The sequence below is a fragment of the Apium graveolens genome, chromosome 3 (assembly GCF_009905375.1).
Source record: "Apium graveolens cultivar Ventura chromosome 3, ASM990537v1, whole genome shotgun sequence".
Taxonomy (NCBI): domain Eukaryota; kingdom Viridiplantae; phylum Streptophyta; class Magnoliopsida; order Apiales; family Apiaceae; genus Apium; species Apium graveolens.
Window position 1 is genome coordinate 60,858,832 of NC_133649.1, and position 18,377 is coordinate 60,877,208.

The following is an 18,377-nucleotide window of genomic DNA, read 5'->3' on the forward strand; positions in this document are numbered from 1 at the left end:
TTTTATCGTTATTTATATAAATTCTCTAATTTATTAAATATGATTAATTAATTAATCACATTTATTCTACATCGTGAGGGATACTTCTCAGCATATCGCGACTATCCGGATAATATGAATTCACTACTTAGAATACCAAGAACCTATTCAGTGAATAGTTACCGTACAATAAACTCCTTCTACCCTACAATGTCCCGATTAAATACAAGGCATGGATCTCGTGTCAAGCCTATCTAATTCAATCACTTGCTTACCATTTACTATGCTTAGTTCTATGCAAATTAGAAACTCCTTTCTAATTTCATTCACTCCGGCCAGAGATTCCTGAACTAGCATAAGTGGATCAGCCTTGAACATTCGCTTCCTTCACTGGAAGGGGTAGATCCTTTATTGATCATACACTATCTTCGTGTACAAATTTCTATACGCAGTAGAGCCCTAATAATTGTCCCTGGAGACTAAGAACTAAACCAAAGCATAGTTTAGTGTACACAAGATGACTATGATGACCTCAAGTCTAAGGATATTTGTACAACTATCACTATGTGAACAACTGCTGACACGTGAGTGAACTCCATCAGTTGTTCAGCTGTGCGAGTCATGTTCAGTGAACTTATTCTATAATAAGCACCTACATACTAGCTATAGTGTCACCACACAAATGTCTATGAGAACAGACATCCTTCATAATGAAGCAAGCATAGTATGTACCTATCTTTGCGGATTATTAATTACCTGTTAGTAATCCTATGACCAGGAACTATTTAATATTAGAGTTATCATCTTTTAGGTCTCACTATTATGATCTCATCATAATCCATAAAAAGCTTTACTCTAAACTATGGTATATCTTATTTAAACACTTAAATAGATAAAACCCGTAATAAAAATAAAACAAGTCTTTTATTAATATCAATGAAATCAAAACAGATTACACAGGAAGTTATTCCTAAATCCTAATACATGATTGAACTTAGGACATATTCCTTTCAATATCTTCTATAAGTAGAATTTTATTAATAATAATTAAGTATATTTGAGTTAAAAAAAATATTTTTAAATAATTAAGTTATTCAAATAATTTTAAAATTAATGCATATATTATCAGGTCAGAAGAAGAATAAACGGACGAATCTTGTAATTTTACAATTTTAAAAATTGAAAAATTCTGGAATTTAAGTTCTATAGTCAATGTTTTGACAGTTTTGTTAATCTCTGTGGTTATTAGATTACACAAGTTATGCTCTATCTTGGCTCTTGGGTTATAGAACTTGGGTGTCGGGAAAGATTAAGAGGGTGTATTCAATCAAGAATTTTTTATATTTTTGAAATTAAGAGATATATAATTTGGATTTTAAAAAATCCTCTGATGGTATTCAATAGAGATTAGAAAAAATCATTTAAAATTTGAGTGTATTAAATTTAGATTTTAAAAAGTCTATCTGTCTGTATTTAATTTAGATTTTTAAAAATCCATCAAAATCTCATGATATTCAAAAAATCAGTGGATTTTTTTTATTTGAAAAAGTTGTGGATTTTAATGGATTTGATGGTTCACTTTTAATTTTTTGAAATCTCTTTAAAATACATGAGATATTAAAAGATTTCAAAAACTTCATAAAAGACTCTACAAGATTCTTTTTATCTAAGTCCGTCAAAATCCACCAACAAGTAAAATCAACTAATTTTTTTTTTAAAAATCCATGCATCTTTAATAATATTATTATCAATCTTTTAAAATCTGAAACTAATACACCCACGGAGTTCTTTTGTGTAAACAGTCTTGTATTATTGTTGTAGTAGAGTGAAAGTAACTGGACCCTAAATAGAACTAGTGTTAGTATATATTATATTTTTGTTTTTTATATATTTTTGAACTTAAAGTTTTTGGAAGGTAATAGTTTTTTTAGAAAATGTTAACCAACCTATCAAGCTAAACATATTTAGCTTATAGTAATATAGTACAGATTTTCCCATTGTAAATAATTTTATTTTTCTGGTTCTTTTACTTTCTTATAATTTTATTTTCCTGAAGTCATAGCTAAAACAATTGAAGATAGTGAGCTGTTCAGGGCTCATTAGAATACGATAAGCTAGTACCTTCACCAAAAAGGACAGTTGAAATAATGCAATACAGAGTTCATAAATTATGCTACAGCTAATATTACACTGATACTTATACCCAATTACCCACTAATGCATGCTTAAGGTTTGTCCACTATATCCACCCAAGTCCCAACACAAACAAATAAATAAAGACCCATGTCTGTGTATCGACACATAATGACAATATATTAGGCGTTGCTTTCCAACTTCTGAAGCAAGAAGTAATAATTTTTAGTGATTACCAAAGCAGCTAAGGGATAGTCATTTTACAACCAAGATGCATGCTTGCAGCTGATATACATATGTTGGACCAGGGCAAGACGGCCCAAAGGAATTATAGTTAGAATAATCACAATATATTATGTAAAGCCCAAGAAGGCCCACATTGTAAGGATTGAGCCCATTTGGGACTTAGTATAAATAAAGGACAACAATCCCATTTGAAGTGGTTGGCTAATTAAGCAAAGAAGATCATCTCCTAAAACTATAGACTAATAATAATATTATTGGTACATCATTTGGCGCTAGAAGGAGCTTTGCTTTAACAAGATCCAACCAGAAGATGATTGTAGAAGAGCTTGATCCGGGAACCGCCGGACCAACTCAGGTAAAGGAGTTGACGGTAGAAGTTGCCGCCGACCCCTCGACCCACGACGATCGCGAGCTTCCAAAACAACCGGCATTGAAGCCGAAGTGTTTGTTCCCTCCACCTGAAGTTCCTTCAGAAGATCAATTTCTAGGATTGAAGGACTCACTCCAAAAGGACAGAAAAAGAAAAGCTGTGTCAGACCAGCGTTTTAGAGTTTAAACATCTAAAGGAAAAAAAGTTCTCTCGAGCGACGTTCGGCTACATTTGGAAAAGAAAGAAAGGCTAAAAGCCCAAAACCAAGGAAATCCAAAGGATTCGCCTGATTCAGATGAAGAACTCGAGTTTCTAGAGCGCGAAGCTCAGAGATTGCAGGCTAAACTTGAGCGAAAACGCGAGATTCACCGTCTCCGTCGAGAGCTCCAACAAACTACAATTTAAAATGAAGGACAAGATGATGAATTTTATGATGAGGATGATGCGGAGTACGAATATGAGCCCTCGGCGGAGTCAACATATTCGCAACCTCGCGAACGTTGACAGAGGACGGTGTCATCTGCCGATGTCTCACATCAGACAGAATCCACAGAATCTATATCTCACGAGGAGTTCACTAAAATGCAGGAGGAAATCGCAAAGATGCGTACCTTGATGAGAAATCAGGCAGGGTTTGAAACCGTTTCTGAGAGCCCCCTATCATTAGTGCTTGAGAAGGCGCGCATCGACAGGACGTTGAAAACGCCTGCTCTCGATCATTTCGACGGATCCTCGGACCCGTTAGCATTTCTAAATACATTTGATGGTCGCATGGCTTTCTTCGGCCACTCGGAGATCGCTAGGTGTCAGTTCTTCTCTACTTGCCTTCAAGGCACGGCTCTCCGATGGTACAGTAACTTGCCACCTCGGTCAATCGACTCGTGGACAACTCTGAAAAGCAAGTTTCAAGCCCGATTTTCCAGCAACTACAAAGGAATCAAAGTTACTGCATCCTTGATGACAATGCATCAACACTCCGGCGAAAGTCTCAGGAGTTTTCTAACCCGGTTCAGAGAAGAGATAGCAGAAATTCCAGACTTAATAGAACAGATGGCAGTCAACTTCCTGACAGCGGGCATCGATAAGTCTAGGCATGGCCTCCTTTTAGAAGAGATCTTTGAAAAAAGGCCGAAAACACTACAGGCTGCGTTCCAGATTATAGAACACCGCATGATGCTTCAAGAAGCGGTAAGCTGTATACAATCTCCACGGAGGTCGTCAAAGTACGAACGACGCCGAAGCTACAGTCCACGATCCCCTGCGAGGGAAAGGCGCCGAGAGCGACGTAGGTCGCCCCCGCCTCGCACATCAGACCTTCCCCCGAGGGATAGAAGAGAAAGGGATTGGCAGCCCCACAATCGATCTGAAAAAGAGTTCACTAAACTCAACACTGAGAAAACGACAATTTTGGCGGTGTTGAAAACGGAACCAGACTATCGCCCTCCAAGACCCATGAAACCAGGAAGACCCCCAAGCTCCAGATATTGTGAATATCATGAAGACACCGGCCATACAACAGAGCAATGTTTTCAACTTAGCAATCTCATCGAAGGAAAAATTCGTCGAGGGCAACTAGTCCACTATGTGCAACACGATGATGAACCCAGACGTCACCATCGAGGCGAAAACGACCGTGTAATCGACGTTATTTTTGGCGGCGTAGCCGCCGGGGGCCTCTCCCACAACTCTCGCAAGATTTATGCTCGAGAAGTCTTTAATGTCAATCCCTCGACAGCTAAATGCCCTCGAGTGAATCCCTCCCCCGTCATCTCTTTCTCTGACGACGATTATCGTCCCGGTCTCATCGAAGGCCATCAAGATGCTCTCGTCATCACAACACGTGTGGGAAACAATACGGTTAAGAAAATGTTGGTCGATAATGGTAGCTCCGTCGACGTGTTATATCACCATGCTTTTTCCCGAATGGACATAGGAGATCGAAGACTCGAAAACTCCCGAACCCCGCTATACGGGTTCACAGGCAATGAGGTTCACGTTGTAGGAACCATCGATATGCCATTGCTTTTCGGTTCCCCCCCCCTGTCAGATTTGGAAAATGGTCAAATTCCATGTGATTAGCGCTTCCTCAAGCTTCAACGCCATTTTGGGACGAACGACGATCTCCGCGCTCCGAGCTATAACATCTATCTCCCACTTGAAAATGAAGTTTCCCACAGATTTCGGCGTGGGAGAAATGATTGGGGATCAAGTAACAGCAAGACAATGCTACCTAACCACCGTTGCTCCAAGAAAAAAGACAGAGGAAGAGCTAGAAGTCAATCAAGTACTAGATATCGACCCAGGAGAATTGATTGACTCATCCACGAGCAATTCATGCTCCCCTCTCGAAGAAATAGAAGATATAGAAGTATTTGAAGGAAACCCAGATAAAACAACAAGAATCGGCAAAAACCTCTCATCAGATCTCAAAAGAGATATCACAAACCTCATTCGGGAATTCTCCGACATTTTCGCTTGGGTCCCGAGGGACATGCCTGGCATCCCAGAGACCACTGCTCGACATTCGCTGCACATCAGTAAAGACACCAGGCCTGTCCGACAGAAACAACGCATATTCTCGGCCGAGAAAAGAGCAGCCATCGACCAAGAGGTCGACAGACTCCTCGACGCCGGCTTCATCGAGCCCGTGCAATTCCCCACATGGATATCAAACGTAGTTCTGGTTAAGAAAAGCAATGGGAAGTGGAGAATGTGCATTGATTATTCAGATGTGAATAGGGCGTGCCCTAAAGATTTTTACCCTTTGCCCAATATCGACCAACTCATCGACGCCACAGCGGGAAACGAACTCCTGTCCTTTATGGACGCCTTTTCGGGGTATAATCAAATTAAGATGGATTCCCATGACTGGCAATAAACTGCTTTCATTACTCATAGAGGGGTCTTTGGATACAAAGTAATGTCCTTCGGATTAATCAATGCGGGTGCTACTTTTCAGCAGACAATGGATAAAATATTCTCTTCGCAGATAGGAAGAAACATGCTAATATACGTCGATGACATGATCACAAAATCAAAAGCTACCTCCGACCACGTGACAGACCTTCGAGAAACGTTCACCAATGCGAGGGCAAATAACATGCGACTGAACCCGGCAAAGTGTTCGTTCGGCCTTACTGCAGGTAAATTTTTGGGGTTCTTTGTTACCCAGAAAGGCATCGAGGCCGATCCAGCTCAGACGAAAGCTATTCTAGAAATGAGCAAACCAAGATCCATTAAAGACTTACAAAAACTCACAGGGTGTATAGCCGCACTTCGAAGGTTCATTCCTCAATCTTCAAAGAGATGCCTCCCATTTTTCTCTGCAATGAAAAAAGCTTCCAGATCATCGCAGTTTGAATGGAACGAAGACTGTGAAAAGAATTTCACGGAGTTAAAGATGTTTTTGACAAATCCTCCAGTTTTAACACGACCCTTAACAGGTGAGCCGCTACGGGTATATCTCTCAGCTTCCGACGAAACTGTCGCGGCAGTATTGGTCCGTGTCGATGAAGGAAAAGATATTCCTGTATATTACATCAATCACTCACTACAAGACGCGGAAACAAGGTACCCTCAAGTCGAGAAACTCGTGTACGCTCTCGTTGTCGCGAGTCGTAAGCTACGCCATTATTTTCAAGCGAGAGAAATCCATGTCCTGACCAATCTTCCCCTGAAAAGAATCCTGCACAAGCCCGACATAACAGGCAGGCTCGCATCTTGGACCATCGAGTTAAGCCAGTTCTACATCGAGTATAAACCTCGAACGGCGATCAAGGCCCAAGTTCTCTCAGATTTTGTCGCCGAATGCCAGTTCCAATCCAAGACGCACAAACCTGAAGAGGACCAGTCCCGTCCATGGCTTCTGTTCGTTGATGGTTCCTCGACATCCGGCTCTGGAGGAGCAGGGGTCATATTAATCAGCCCAGGAGGATTCAAAATTCAGCAAGCTCTCAAGTTCGGGTTCTCCGCCACAAACAACGTGGCCGAGTACGAGGCACTCATTGCCGGTCTAAAACTCGCATCCGATCTCGAAGCAGGGGTCATTGACATATTTGGGGATTCTCAGTTGGTTTGCAAACAGATAAGTGGCGAATTTAAGACTGCATAATGAAAGGATGGCCCGATATTTAACAAGAACACAAGAGCTTCTTAGCAAATTCCCTTCATGGAAAATGTCAAACATCGACAGAGAGGAGAACCAGTGGGCAGACTCTCTAGCCAAACTAGCCTCTTCCAACCTCCCCACTAATCTCAGCCCAACATACGTCGACATTTTGGAGACCCCCTCTATCGACGAAATATCAGTCAATCAAGTCCAGGCTAGGCTCGATTGGCGCCAACCCTTCCTTGAGTACATTATCGACAACAAATTGCCTGAGCATAAGTCCGAAGCCCGCACCCTCATGTTCAAAGCCAGGAACTACTGTGTTGTGGGTTCGGAGTTATACCGACGTGCCCTCTCTGAACCTCTGCTCCGTTGCTTGTCTCCAGAAGAGGCCCTCCAAGCGATCGTAGAAATACATACGGGAATCTGTGGAGAACACCTAGGAGGGAAAACATTAGCCCTCAAAGTTATCCGACAAGGCCTGTTTTGGCCTACAATACGGAAAGATTGTGAAGATTACGTCAAGAAATGTCAAGCATGTCAGCTGCACGGAAATGTAAACCGTCGACCCACAACTGAGCTGAACTCTATTCTCAGCCCATGCCCCTTTTTCCAATGGGGAATAGACATTGTGGGTCCCTTTCCAAAATCCAAAAATCAGTGCCAATACATCGTAGTCGCTGTGGATTACGCAACCAAATGGGTTGAAGCAAAACCACTTGCTAAAATTCGAGAAAAAGAGATGATAGAATTCTTTATGGAATACGTTGTCTTTCGCTTTGGGATCCCCAGAATCTTAGTTTCTGATAACGGCACTCAGTTTGTAGGAAAGCAATTTGAGGAGGCCCTGCTCGAATTAAAAGTCCAGCACATCAAAGCATCTGTAGCATACCCCCAAGCAAATGGACTAGCAGAGGTAACAAATAGAACCATCCTACAAGGCCTGAAGAAAAGAATTGAAGAAGTACCCCGATGTTGGGTCGACGAACTACCGAATGTATTATGGTCGTATAGGACGACTCCCCGAAGTGCGACGGGCGAAACTCCCTTCCGACTTGCATATGGAGTCGACGCTGTCATACCTGTCGAGATAAGTCTCACCTCACCACGGGTCGACGTATTCGATCCTGCTCTATCTCTCGTCGGACTTCGCCTTCACAATGATCTGTTAGAAGAAACAAGGGAAGAAGCCCGAGTGCGGATGGTTGCCCAACAAGAAAAAACTGCAAGGTACTTCAACAAAAAAGTCAAACCCAAAGACTTCAAGGTTAACGACCTTGTCTTAAGAGATTCCGCAGCATCACAACCCACTGTCTCAGGAAAATTCAAACCAGCTTGGGAAGGCCCTTATCGGATCTCGAGACTTGTAAGCTCGGGGACCTATGAGCTTGCGCACCTCGACGGGAAACCCATCAAAAATGCTTGGAATGGAATTCACCTCAAAAATTTCTATCAATAATTTAATCTCGGTTGTAACTTGTTATCTTGAGGCAGTAAAATGCCATTTCAAAAACAAACCCTCGATGTAATAGGGGTCGTTACGAGGTTATGATGAACAAATTCCTTTAACTTGGAAAAAGCACAAACTCTCACTTCCTTCGCTCCTTACTTAACTAAAAATAATCATTCATTTCTAGGCAAATGTTTATACAACCACTTCACGATGACGGTCTGGGCAATAAAATCTCTCTCATAATGTAAACACTCGACTACGAAATTAACAAACGGCTTAATGTTTCAAACTCGAGACAAATAGATAGCAAAACCAGCCAATACGTAACTGCTTACAACATAGAAATAAACTTAAACAATGAATCGCATACCTTATACTTCTTACAAATCCATCATCCGGTGTTATCAATAAAGCTCTTAAACACTTAAAAATGTTCAAATACGATTACAAAAATCACAGGGCATACCCTGCCTTCATGCGTTATCACCCTTCGACGCCAAGTCACGAAGATAGTCATCAAAGGCATGACCCTCGACTGGCAAAACTAGCCTCTTCCATCCGCCGAAGACATCGTCCATAACCGTCGCCCAGAGCACCAGCGATATCTTCAACGGCTTTCTCTACCTCTGTCTTCAAATCTTCATTTTCTTTCACGATCAACTTGTAGGAGCCATCCATTCCTTCGACCTGTCGAACCAAGCCTTGGCGCTTGCCTTTTTCCTCTTCAAGCTCCCTTTCCACCTCGAGCAGTCGACCCTCGAGTTCCTGTATCCTCCCACTCGACACCTGCTCGGTAGCCTCCATCTCAGCAACCTTTTTCGACAGTGCGGAATTTGCCTTAGACAAATCAGCCACCCTGTGCTCGAGTTCCGCAAAACCCACCGCAATCTTCTTCTTTTCCCCCTTCAAGGCAGCAACTTCAGCTTCCAGCTTGGAACAAGCCTCACCATCAACATCAGCCTTGTAATCCTCCAGTATATGCATAAAATCGGAAAGAAACTGCAAAAAAAAAAGAAAAAAAAAGAAAAAAAGGGGGACATGAAATCAGGGTCGGCAACTATGACTATAAACGACCATGACCGAACATGAAAACAAAGAAACATGCACATTAAAAAGAAAGAGAAGGGAATGAAAGTACCCTCCCAGCCCGGCTCTTGCATCGATCAACAAGGTCCTCACGCTTCCTCCCATCATAAGCAACCAAATCCTGAGGTAAGTTAAAGAGGTTAAGTGCCCTCAAGGGCACAGTTGATCCCCCCGTCCATCGCTCCGTGGGCTGAATCTCGACCCTCATCACCTCTTTCTTCGATCGAGGGTCGACGGTCTTTCCATAAACCCTTTCCCCGGCAGTGGCCACATTTTTGTTCACAACCTCGACACCGCCCCCCCGTCCTCCAACAGCTACTTCATCATCCTCCCTCCGAAATCGCTTTCGAGGGTTACCTTCCACGCGGACGAGATCTGAAACAACCATCTCATTGTCTTCAATTACCTTGTTTCCCTGGTCATCAATCAATTCAATTGAAACTGAATGAGGAACCCCCGATGGTCCAGCCCTGGCCGCATCAGCAGGCTTCCTCGCAGCACGCTGCAGTAACAACATCATTGCCTTGTCCATTCCTCCTCGAATCCCTCCATCTAAAACCTTTTTAAGTGAGGCGCCTTCCACTACAAAGAAACAAACAAAACAATAAGTCAGCCATCCTATATATAAGCACTTACGGAAATTAAAATAAGCAAGAGCCGACAACGACAAGTACAAAAACTAAGTACGTAAACAAAATAAGGGCAATAACAATTAATACATCCCCCTTACAATCGTGCATCCCTAAAAATCCAGAGTCCTTCAAATCTAAGTGCGTATACCATGTCCTCGACCCATGAAACTCATCGAGGTAGGCAGTATCGTGCTTCTCCATGTTATTTAAATAATCAATCGTGCCCTGGCTAACTTTCCCGCAAGGCTTTACAAATTCCAAGTTAGGACCCCCAATGTACAACCATTGCGAGTGATAACCAGAATTCGATGACCTAACACTAACAATCTTCATCCGTCGATGTCGGGAGTCGAAATATACTTGGCCACCATAGTACCGCACACCATAAATAGAGAAAAACAATTTCAAAGTCGGTGATCGACCCTTATCACAGCACAGCGCCACGAAACCACTTAACTGAGCAACAGAATTTGGTGACAGCTGCCCTAAACCACAACTGATAGCCTCATACATCGTCAGGAAGAACGGATGCATGGGCAAACGAAGACCAAACTGAAACATTATCATCGCAACCCCATGCATCCCGAACTCGGGCATCATCCAAACCCTCTCATCTGTTGTCGGCACTCGGTACCGGTAGCCGTTAGACAGGTCGATGTACTTCTCCAACTTACCCGCAGGGGGGTCGACGGTGATGTAATAACTAAGATAGTTTAAACTAGGTTTGCTCTCAAATTCGATCCTACCTAGTCGAAGACTTTCCTCGACCGTTCTATTCCTAAGTTCCAGGGTACGAGGACTTAAGGGTGGAGAGGGCATAGAACCTGGAGGCACCCCCTTCAAAAACTCATCGCTCCCTAAGAAATCAAAAGATCCACACTGACCTAGGTCCGGGATCTCTAGATTATCCAAGTTCAAAACAGACTCCTCGTCACCCTCCTCTAACGGTCGCTTCCCGGGGTCCCGGTTGGTGGCACTATGCGACGACGACGACGAAGGAAAGTCGGCCATTATAAACCGGTAAACTATAGATAAACACGACCGACCCGCAGATAAAAAGGAAAAGGAAGAGAGAGAGAGTAGAAGACTTACAGTGCGAGCCCAGAGCGCGCAGCAACCCCCTTTTAGATACCTGGAGAGGAAGTCGAAGATGTTAGCCTGGAAACCTGCAAAAACAAAAAAAAACCTGGAAAAATAAATTCAAAAACACACATGAATGGATATATACCTTCAAAAAAAAAAGCATTATGTTTAATTCCTTTCTTTTTTCGGACACACACATTTGACTCCTATCTCGAATTAACAGTTATTTCTTATTTTTCTTTTGCTTCGTTCTTTCGTTTTTTCACTGATTTTTCCCTTCATTTCATTATCCTGTCCGGTCACTAACTTTATTCAGGTATCAAGACAAAAATCTCGGAATTCAAAACGCAAGGGTGGAGAGCACGAAAACGCAAATCTAAAGATATCGCGCAAAACAAGGAGGGGGACTAATGTTGGACCAGGGCAAGACGGCCCAAAGGAATTATAGTTAGAATAATCACAATACATTATGTAAAGCCCAAGAAGGCCCACATTGTAAGGATTGAGCCCATTTGGGACTTAGTATAAATAAAGGACAACAATCCCATTTGAAGTGGTTGGCTAATTAAGCAAAGAAGATCATCTCCTAAAACTATAGACTAATAATAATATTATTGGTACATCAACATACAACCATGATACCACTAATGCATGATACTAGCACCTAACACAAACAAATACAGATAGATGTTTGTGATAATAATTGAGTTGTTGCTTTCAAGTTCTGATGCCAAGAGTAATACTAGTATAATGTTTTAAGATTACCAAAGCAGCTCTTTTGTTCCCAAGATCTGCATGCTTGCAAGTTGCAACTGATGTACATTAATTACACCCATGATACCAACGCTTGCATGATAGCTTAATTTTATGGCCTAGGCTAACACCGATGATTGCATAATTATATATTTCAAGAATAGATGACTTTAATTTTTGGACGTATTTCAGTTTAAGGAAAAAAAAGGAAGTTTAGTAACTTCTGTAATTTTCTTTTTTTGTAGTGGAAATATATAAACTAAATATCTATTCATAAAAATATAGAAAAATTATATATGGAATTACCTTTCTTAACCTCCTAAAATATTTAGAAAAATGTAAAAGATTATTATTTGGACAGGGGACACTGGGAGTAACATCAAATAAGTGAGTCAATGGGGAAGTACACTGTACAGTACATTGGCAAAATTACAAGGCGAGTTCTGGAATATGATCCATTGGTGTAGAATACATCTAACATCCAGATATTTTATAATTATTAGGAGTGTTCATAGGATAATTTGATCCGGATTTTCATTTTTTTAATCGAATCAGTACGTATGAACGCTTTTAAAACACAACATCAAACTAGATTAATTAAATGTCAAAATCAAATCAAACTGATCATAAAATAATTGATTAATTGGATTTCGATTAACGATTTGAATTCAATCATTTACTTTTATTTCATTTTTATTAAACTTACAACGAAGAGATTTAACAAAATGTAACATAAAATTTATTATATATTAATATTATATATTATATATAAGTACTGATATTTAGTTTACATAAGACCTTTCTATACTTTAATTTAATTTAAACAAATACACGCATGTTATAAAATTACGACATATTAACAATTAATTCAATTTTTTTATAAAGTAATATGATGCTTTTAATATAATAAACATATTCAAATACACAAAACTATAATTTATAATTCTATATACTAAAATTTTTAAAATCTTAATTATCATATACTATTCCGATTTGATTTAAACAATTTTAATATTTTTGAAATCACAACCAAATCATTTTTGTATAAACGGTCTGGTTAATCGAATCATTCACAACAATTTTAGCGATTTCAATTTTTCTAAGTTCCGATTGTCGTGATACGATCCGAATTAATAATTTGACGAATTTTTTAAACACCCTAAATAATTGCAAAGTGAGTCAATAAAGTAAAGCATTAAGTTAATTGTCATAAATGTGATGTAAACACCGAGTAATTTTATTGAACAACAAACTAGTTAACACAACTAGGTAGTTCCCGGCACTATAATATTTATTTCAAATGAAGTAATATTCAAAAGTTAATATATATAATTTTTAATAAATATTAATGATAATATATTATATATTTTTGAAATAAAATATTAAGTTATATTGTTTATAATTTAATATTAAAATTTTATATGTCTTAAAGGACAATAATACGCAAATATGTTAAGTGAATATTTTGAAAGATATTGAATAAAAAAATGAAATGAAAATGAAACTAAAGAGATGTGAAAATGAAGAAAAAGAGAATTAGAAAAGGAAGAAAAGATAATTAAGGAGGGGAGAGAATTACTGAAAAAATATACTTCAATTTTTAAATAAATTTATATGTTTTAATAGATATATTTATGTTAAGTTTATAATGATATTTTAGAAAAAAATAAATAAAAAAGAAAATAAAGAGATGTGAAAATGAAGAAGAGTGAATTAGTGGAGGAAAAAAGATAATTAAGGAGGAAAAAAATTAGTGGGGAAAGGTTCATCATAAATCATGTTTAGATATTCAGGATTTGTTGCTTCCAAACACATGACCATCTTCATTTTCAAGATTGGATATTCATGAATATTCAAGGTTGGAACCTTATTAGCCTCGTATCTACTCATGTTATGGCTGATTTGATTTGTGACTGATTTGATTTGTGACTGGTGGTGGGAGATTTTGTTGAGTTTATTTGTCTGTCATTAATGATTGTTTTATGGATCTTAAACTGTTTGTGTATCAACAACAAACTTCGATACCAATTGTTAGGCCTTAAATCAACTATAGAGGGGGTGAAAATAGTTTAAACAATCAAATCGATTTAAACAACTTAACAGAAAGAATAGTTTTTATTAGGGGTGAGCGCGGTGCGGGCGGTGCGGTTTTTTTCTCAAACCGCAAACCAAACCGTACATGCGGTTTGATCAAATTTCCAAACCGCAACCGCACCGCGTACCCTGAAAAATCGCATAAACCACACCACAAAAATGCGGTGCGGTGTGGTGCGGTTCACTGCGGTTTGTACATTACAAGTTCAAAATTTTTAAATAAATACAAAAATTAAATTAATTAAATTTCTGAATAATATAACAAAGTCGTCAATATTCTTCAATAATACAAATTAAAAATTCCACACTGTAAAGTTTAACGTAGAAGCTTGGCTCGGCAATTAAATGAGTTCACTATTAAATAGGTGGCTTTGTACCAAGTGTCTCATTATTTTTGAAGAAACACAGAAAGGATGATCACCACGCAACAATTGTTCTTGTAGAAACAGGATGATCACTAAGCAAGCACTCCTAGTATGTTAAATGGAATCAAACTTAATAAATGGAATCATAAAATATAACTATTATATATAAATATAATATTGCGGTTCGGTGCGGTGCGGTTTGAACCGCATTTCAGAAATTTAAAACCACAACCCGCACCGCACCGCGCGATTTATTAAAAATTCAAACCGCAACCGCATCACGAAAATTAAAAACTGCGTTTTGCGGTGCAGATTGGTGCGGTGATGGCGGTTTTTGTGATTTGTGCGGTTTTCTGCTCACCCCTAGTTTTTATATTAATGGATAAAATTTGATTACAATACTCTCTCAAAGAATGAACAGATATCCTTGAGAGATGCTAAGTTATATAAATGATATATCAATTAGAACTAACACATATAATGTAAACCTAACATGTGCTTATATACTGCAAAACTATACAATCAATCTAGAAGATATGTTACAATTGAATAAGGAATCCTAATACATATCCATCTATTGATTGCTACAATAAGTAAAGTTCTACACTGATATATCTCTACAACTATATCCTCCTTTGATATCTCTTGATTTCCAGCTTGACAAATACTGATGTTGATAAATACCGATGACAAATACTAATCAGTAAATACTGATTATTAATGTTGATGACATCATCTCTGTCAAACTCTGATATCAAATACTGATGGCAAACTCAGATAGCTAAATACTGATATCATCAATTTTTTCTAACAGGTTACACTGATGCTAGTTTCTAAACCTAATTTTTGGACATACAAGGATGATTATGTGTCTATGTATGATTTCATGTTTTTTCTAAATATAAGTAATGTTAGCTGGAATTGTTCACAATAAGAACAGTTGATGATTCTATAATGTAAGTCGAATATATTGATGCTTTCAAAAAATCCAATGAGACTATTTTGGCATGACCTTAGGCGATATCACATTATTAATGAGATTAATGATTAAGCATATATATATATATATATGTAAAGTTCATAGTAATGATAATATTGCAAACCCATTGACTAAGGTTTTTGTCACATCAGAAGAATAATGGCCATGCTAGTTCCATGAGTATTAGATACATGAGTGAATGGCTCTAGTGTTTGTTCCCTAAAGACAATAATATAATATTTTAGTTTAAGACATTTGGATTATTAATATTTATGTTCTATCAATTATTCCCTTTATAATTTATTAATGTCTTAAGTTACTGCGATATAAATGTTAGATTAATAAATGTCATTGTAATATGATATGATTTCTATATCTCTAAGTACGTGACTTGAAAATGAAATTATCGAAATAGTATCAATATTTCTAAGGGTCTCTAGTCGATTATTATTATTAAGGGACAATAATAATTGGTAGAAATCTATTGTAGTTTTAATAATAATTCACCAAAACACCTTAAGTAGATTTATTAAGTGTCATTTAGAAGCCCTCAACGGATAACCACAGCCTGTCTATCCGTTGAAGGCGTAACTTATATTAATAAGTATGTAGTACATTCTGTACATTATAATAACTGCGGGATTTGGGAGTTATAGTAATTTCTAAGTCATGTTGACTACTAGCAAGATATAAAAAATAGGTGGGTTAAGTGTAAATATAAAATATCTTATAATTTTGTATAAGTGAAAGAGTATCAACTGCTAAGGAAACATCTTCAATTGCTAAACTACAAGCTTCAACGGATGACTCAATATGCCTTCAACGGATAAGCTAGTCAAGAGGTCTTCAACTGATATCAGACAAAACTTCAACGGCTGCTATCAAGAAAGCTTCAACGAACGACACTAAATAGTGTCAACGGATAACATCCATGAAGCTTCAACGGCTAATCAACAAGATAACAGTTGATATTGACTTGACAGAGGCTTACAGAGTCATATGAGTTGATAATGCACAAAAGGAATGTGGCAGCCTACTTACAGGTTTTAAAAGAAAATGAAGCATTTCCATTTCCATGCAAAACAAGGTTGTTCAAAGATGCTATATTTTTCTTTGATTGCATTGGACAGAGAAATGAAGAAACATGTGCTTGGACCAAGCTGATAGAAATCTTATTCTTGTCTTATTGCACATGTAAATTGGTTCAATATAAACCAAGTGTAGCAAGTATTTAGAGAAGAAGTAAGAACTCAAGAGTTTAGAAAGCTATATCTTTAGAAAATACTCTCAAGTTCAAAGTTGTAAGAAAATATTTGTAAGCAGCTGTGTGTAATTTGTATCACAGAGATTTCTTCAAATATATATCTCTGGTGGAAAGACAAATCTACCAGAAAGTTTTTAAACATTGTATTTATTTACTATGCGTGAGTAGAATACTTCAAAAGTTTTATCTGCATTCTTACTTATTCAAAAACACAGTTATATATTTAATAAAGAGTTTTTCAGAAAACAAAAAGAAACCAGAATTCCATTCAACCCCCATTCTGTAATTCTGTTGTTGTATTGTTGGGAAATAAAAATTGGTATCAGAGTAAACTCTTAACATACAAAGAGTTTAAAGATCAAAGCAATCACACAACATAAGTAGGAAGGATGTTGGAGTGAAGATTTCAATTCTGGACAAAGACAACTATAATCAATGGAAAGTGAATCCCTTCATCCACTCTCTCAAAATGAAAGCTATGTCAAATGCATAGAAAAAGGACCTCATATTCCTCTCAAGGTTGCAACAGATGCTGTTGATGCTACTGGAAATGCGTAAACTGTTCCAAAGCCTAAAGCAGAATGCACTGATGAAGATATTGAAGCAGTTCATAAAGACAAAAAGGCCATGAACATATTATTCAATGGTATTAATCAAGTCATGTTTGACAATGTCATAAATTGTAAAACTGCTAAGGATGTTTGGGACACAGTTCAAGTACTATGTTAAGGAACTGAGCAAGTCAGAGAAAACAAAATGCAACTTCTCATACAACAATATGAACACGTTCATTTTAAAGATGTTGAGAACCTGAATGACACTTTCAGTAGATTTCAAAAGCTGTTGTATGGAAGAGTCTACCAAACCAAGGATTCCGGCCTAAAAATTCTAAGATCTTTACCAAAGGAATGGAAGCCAATGACAGTCTCTCTCAGAAATTCACACGAGTACAAGGATTTTACTCTTGAGAGATTGTATGAAATATTGAAGACCTATGAGCTTGAAATGGAACAAGATGAGCTAATAGAGAAAAGAAGGAAAACAGGTGGGTCTATGGCATTGGTATCTGAGCATGAGAGAATGGTGGAAATGAAGGTTGAAGTTGTTAAAACTGCATAAAATATTAATATTTGTGAAGGAACGTCTGAGATAGGCAAAGGAAAAGGGTTGATGGCTGAAGATGAAGACTGTCCCAGTCAAGATGACATGGATGAAGTTGATGAGCATCTAGCCTTTCTGTCTAGAAGATTTCCAAAGTTTAAATTCAAGAAAATTCTGGACCTATGAATCCTAACAGAAACATGGTTGACAAAATCAAATTTAAATGTTTCAAGTGTAGGCTAAGTGGTCATTTTGCAAATGAGTGCATAAATCCAAATTCTGAAAAGATAAGGTTTGAGCATATAGACTATAAAAAGAAATATTTTGAGTTGCTAAAACAGAAAGAAAAGGCTTTTATAACTCAGGAGAATGACTGGGCAGCTGATGGAGATGATGTAGATGAAGACATAAACTATATTAACCTTGCTCTCATGGCCGAATCAGATGAAACGGAGGTTTGCTCATCTAGCAATCATGTAATCACTACTAATCTTTCACAGCTTTCTAAAGATGAATACAATGATGCTATCAATGAAATGTCAACTAAATTGTATCATTTACGTGTCACACTTAAATCACTCACAAAAGAGAACACTAGAATTAAAGAGAATAGTCTGTTTTTGAGTGATAGAAATGCTGCGTTACAAACTTAATTTATTGAGTTTAAAAAATTGAAAATTTAGTATAAAATTGCTAGGGAAGAGTTAACAGAATCTTTGATGGAAGAAGAA

The 18,377-nt window shown here is 38.0% G+C and overlaps 1 protein-coding gene across 1 annotated transcript; it reads left to right on the top strand.

The window, feature by feature from the left end:
- Positions 1-3,310: 3,310 nt before the first annotated feature.
- LOC141714257 (uncharacterized) lies at positions 3,311-4,807 on the top strand. Its single transcript, XM_074517788.1, has one exon. It carries the CDS (start codon positions 3,311-3,313, stop codon positions 4,805-4,807), a length of 1,497 nt encoding a protein of 498 aa, XP_074373889.1.
- Positions 4,808-18,377: the final 13,570 nt, after the last annotated feature.

What these genes read in the sequence shown, in the direction of transcription:
- LOC141714257 (XM_074517788.1), top strand. Translation starts at nt 3,311, where the DNA reads ATGCAGGAGGAAATCGCAAAGATGCGTACCTTGATGAGAAATCAGGCA.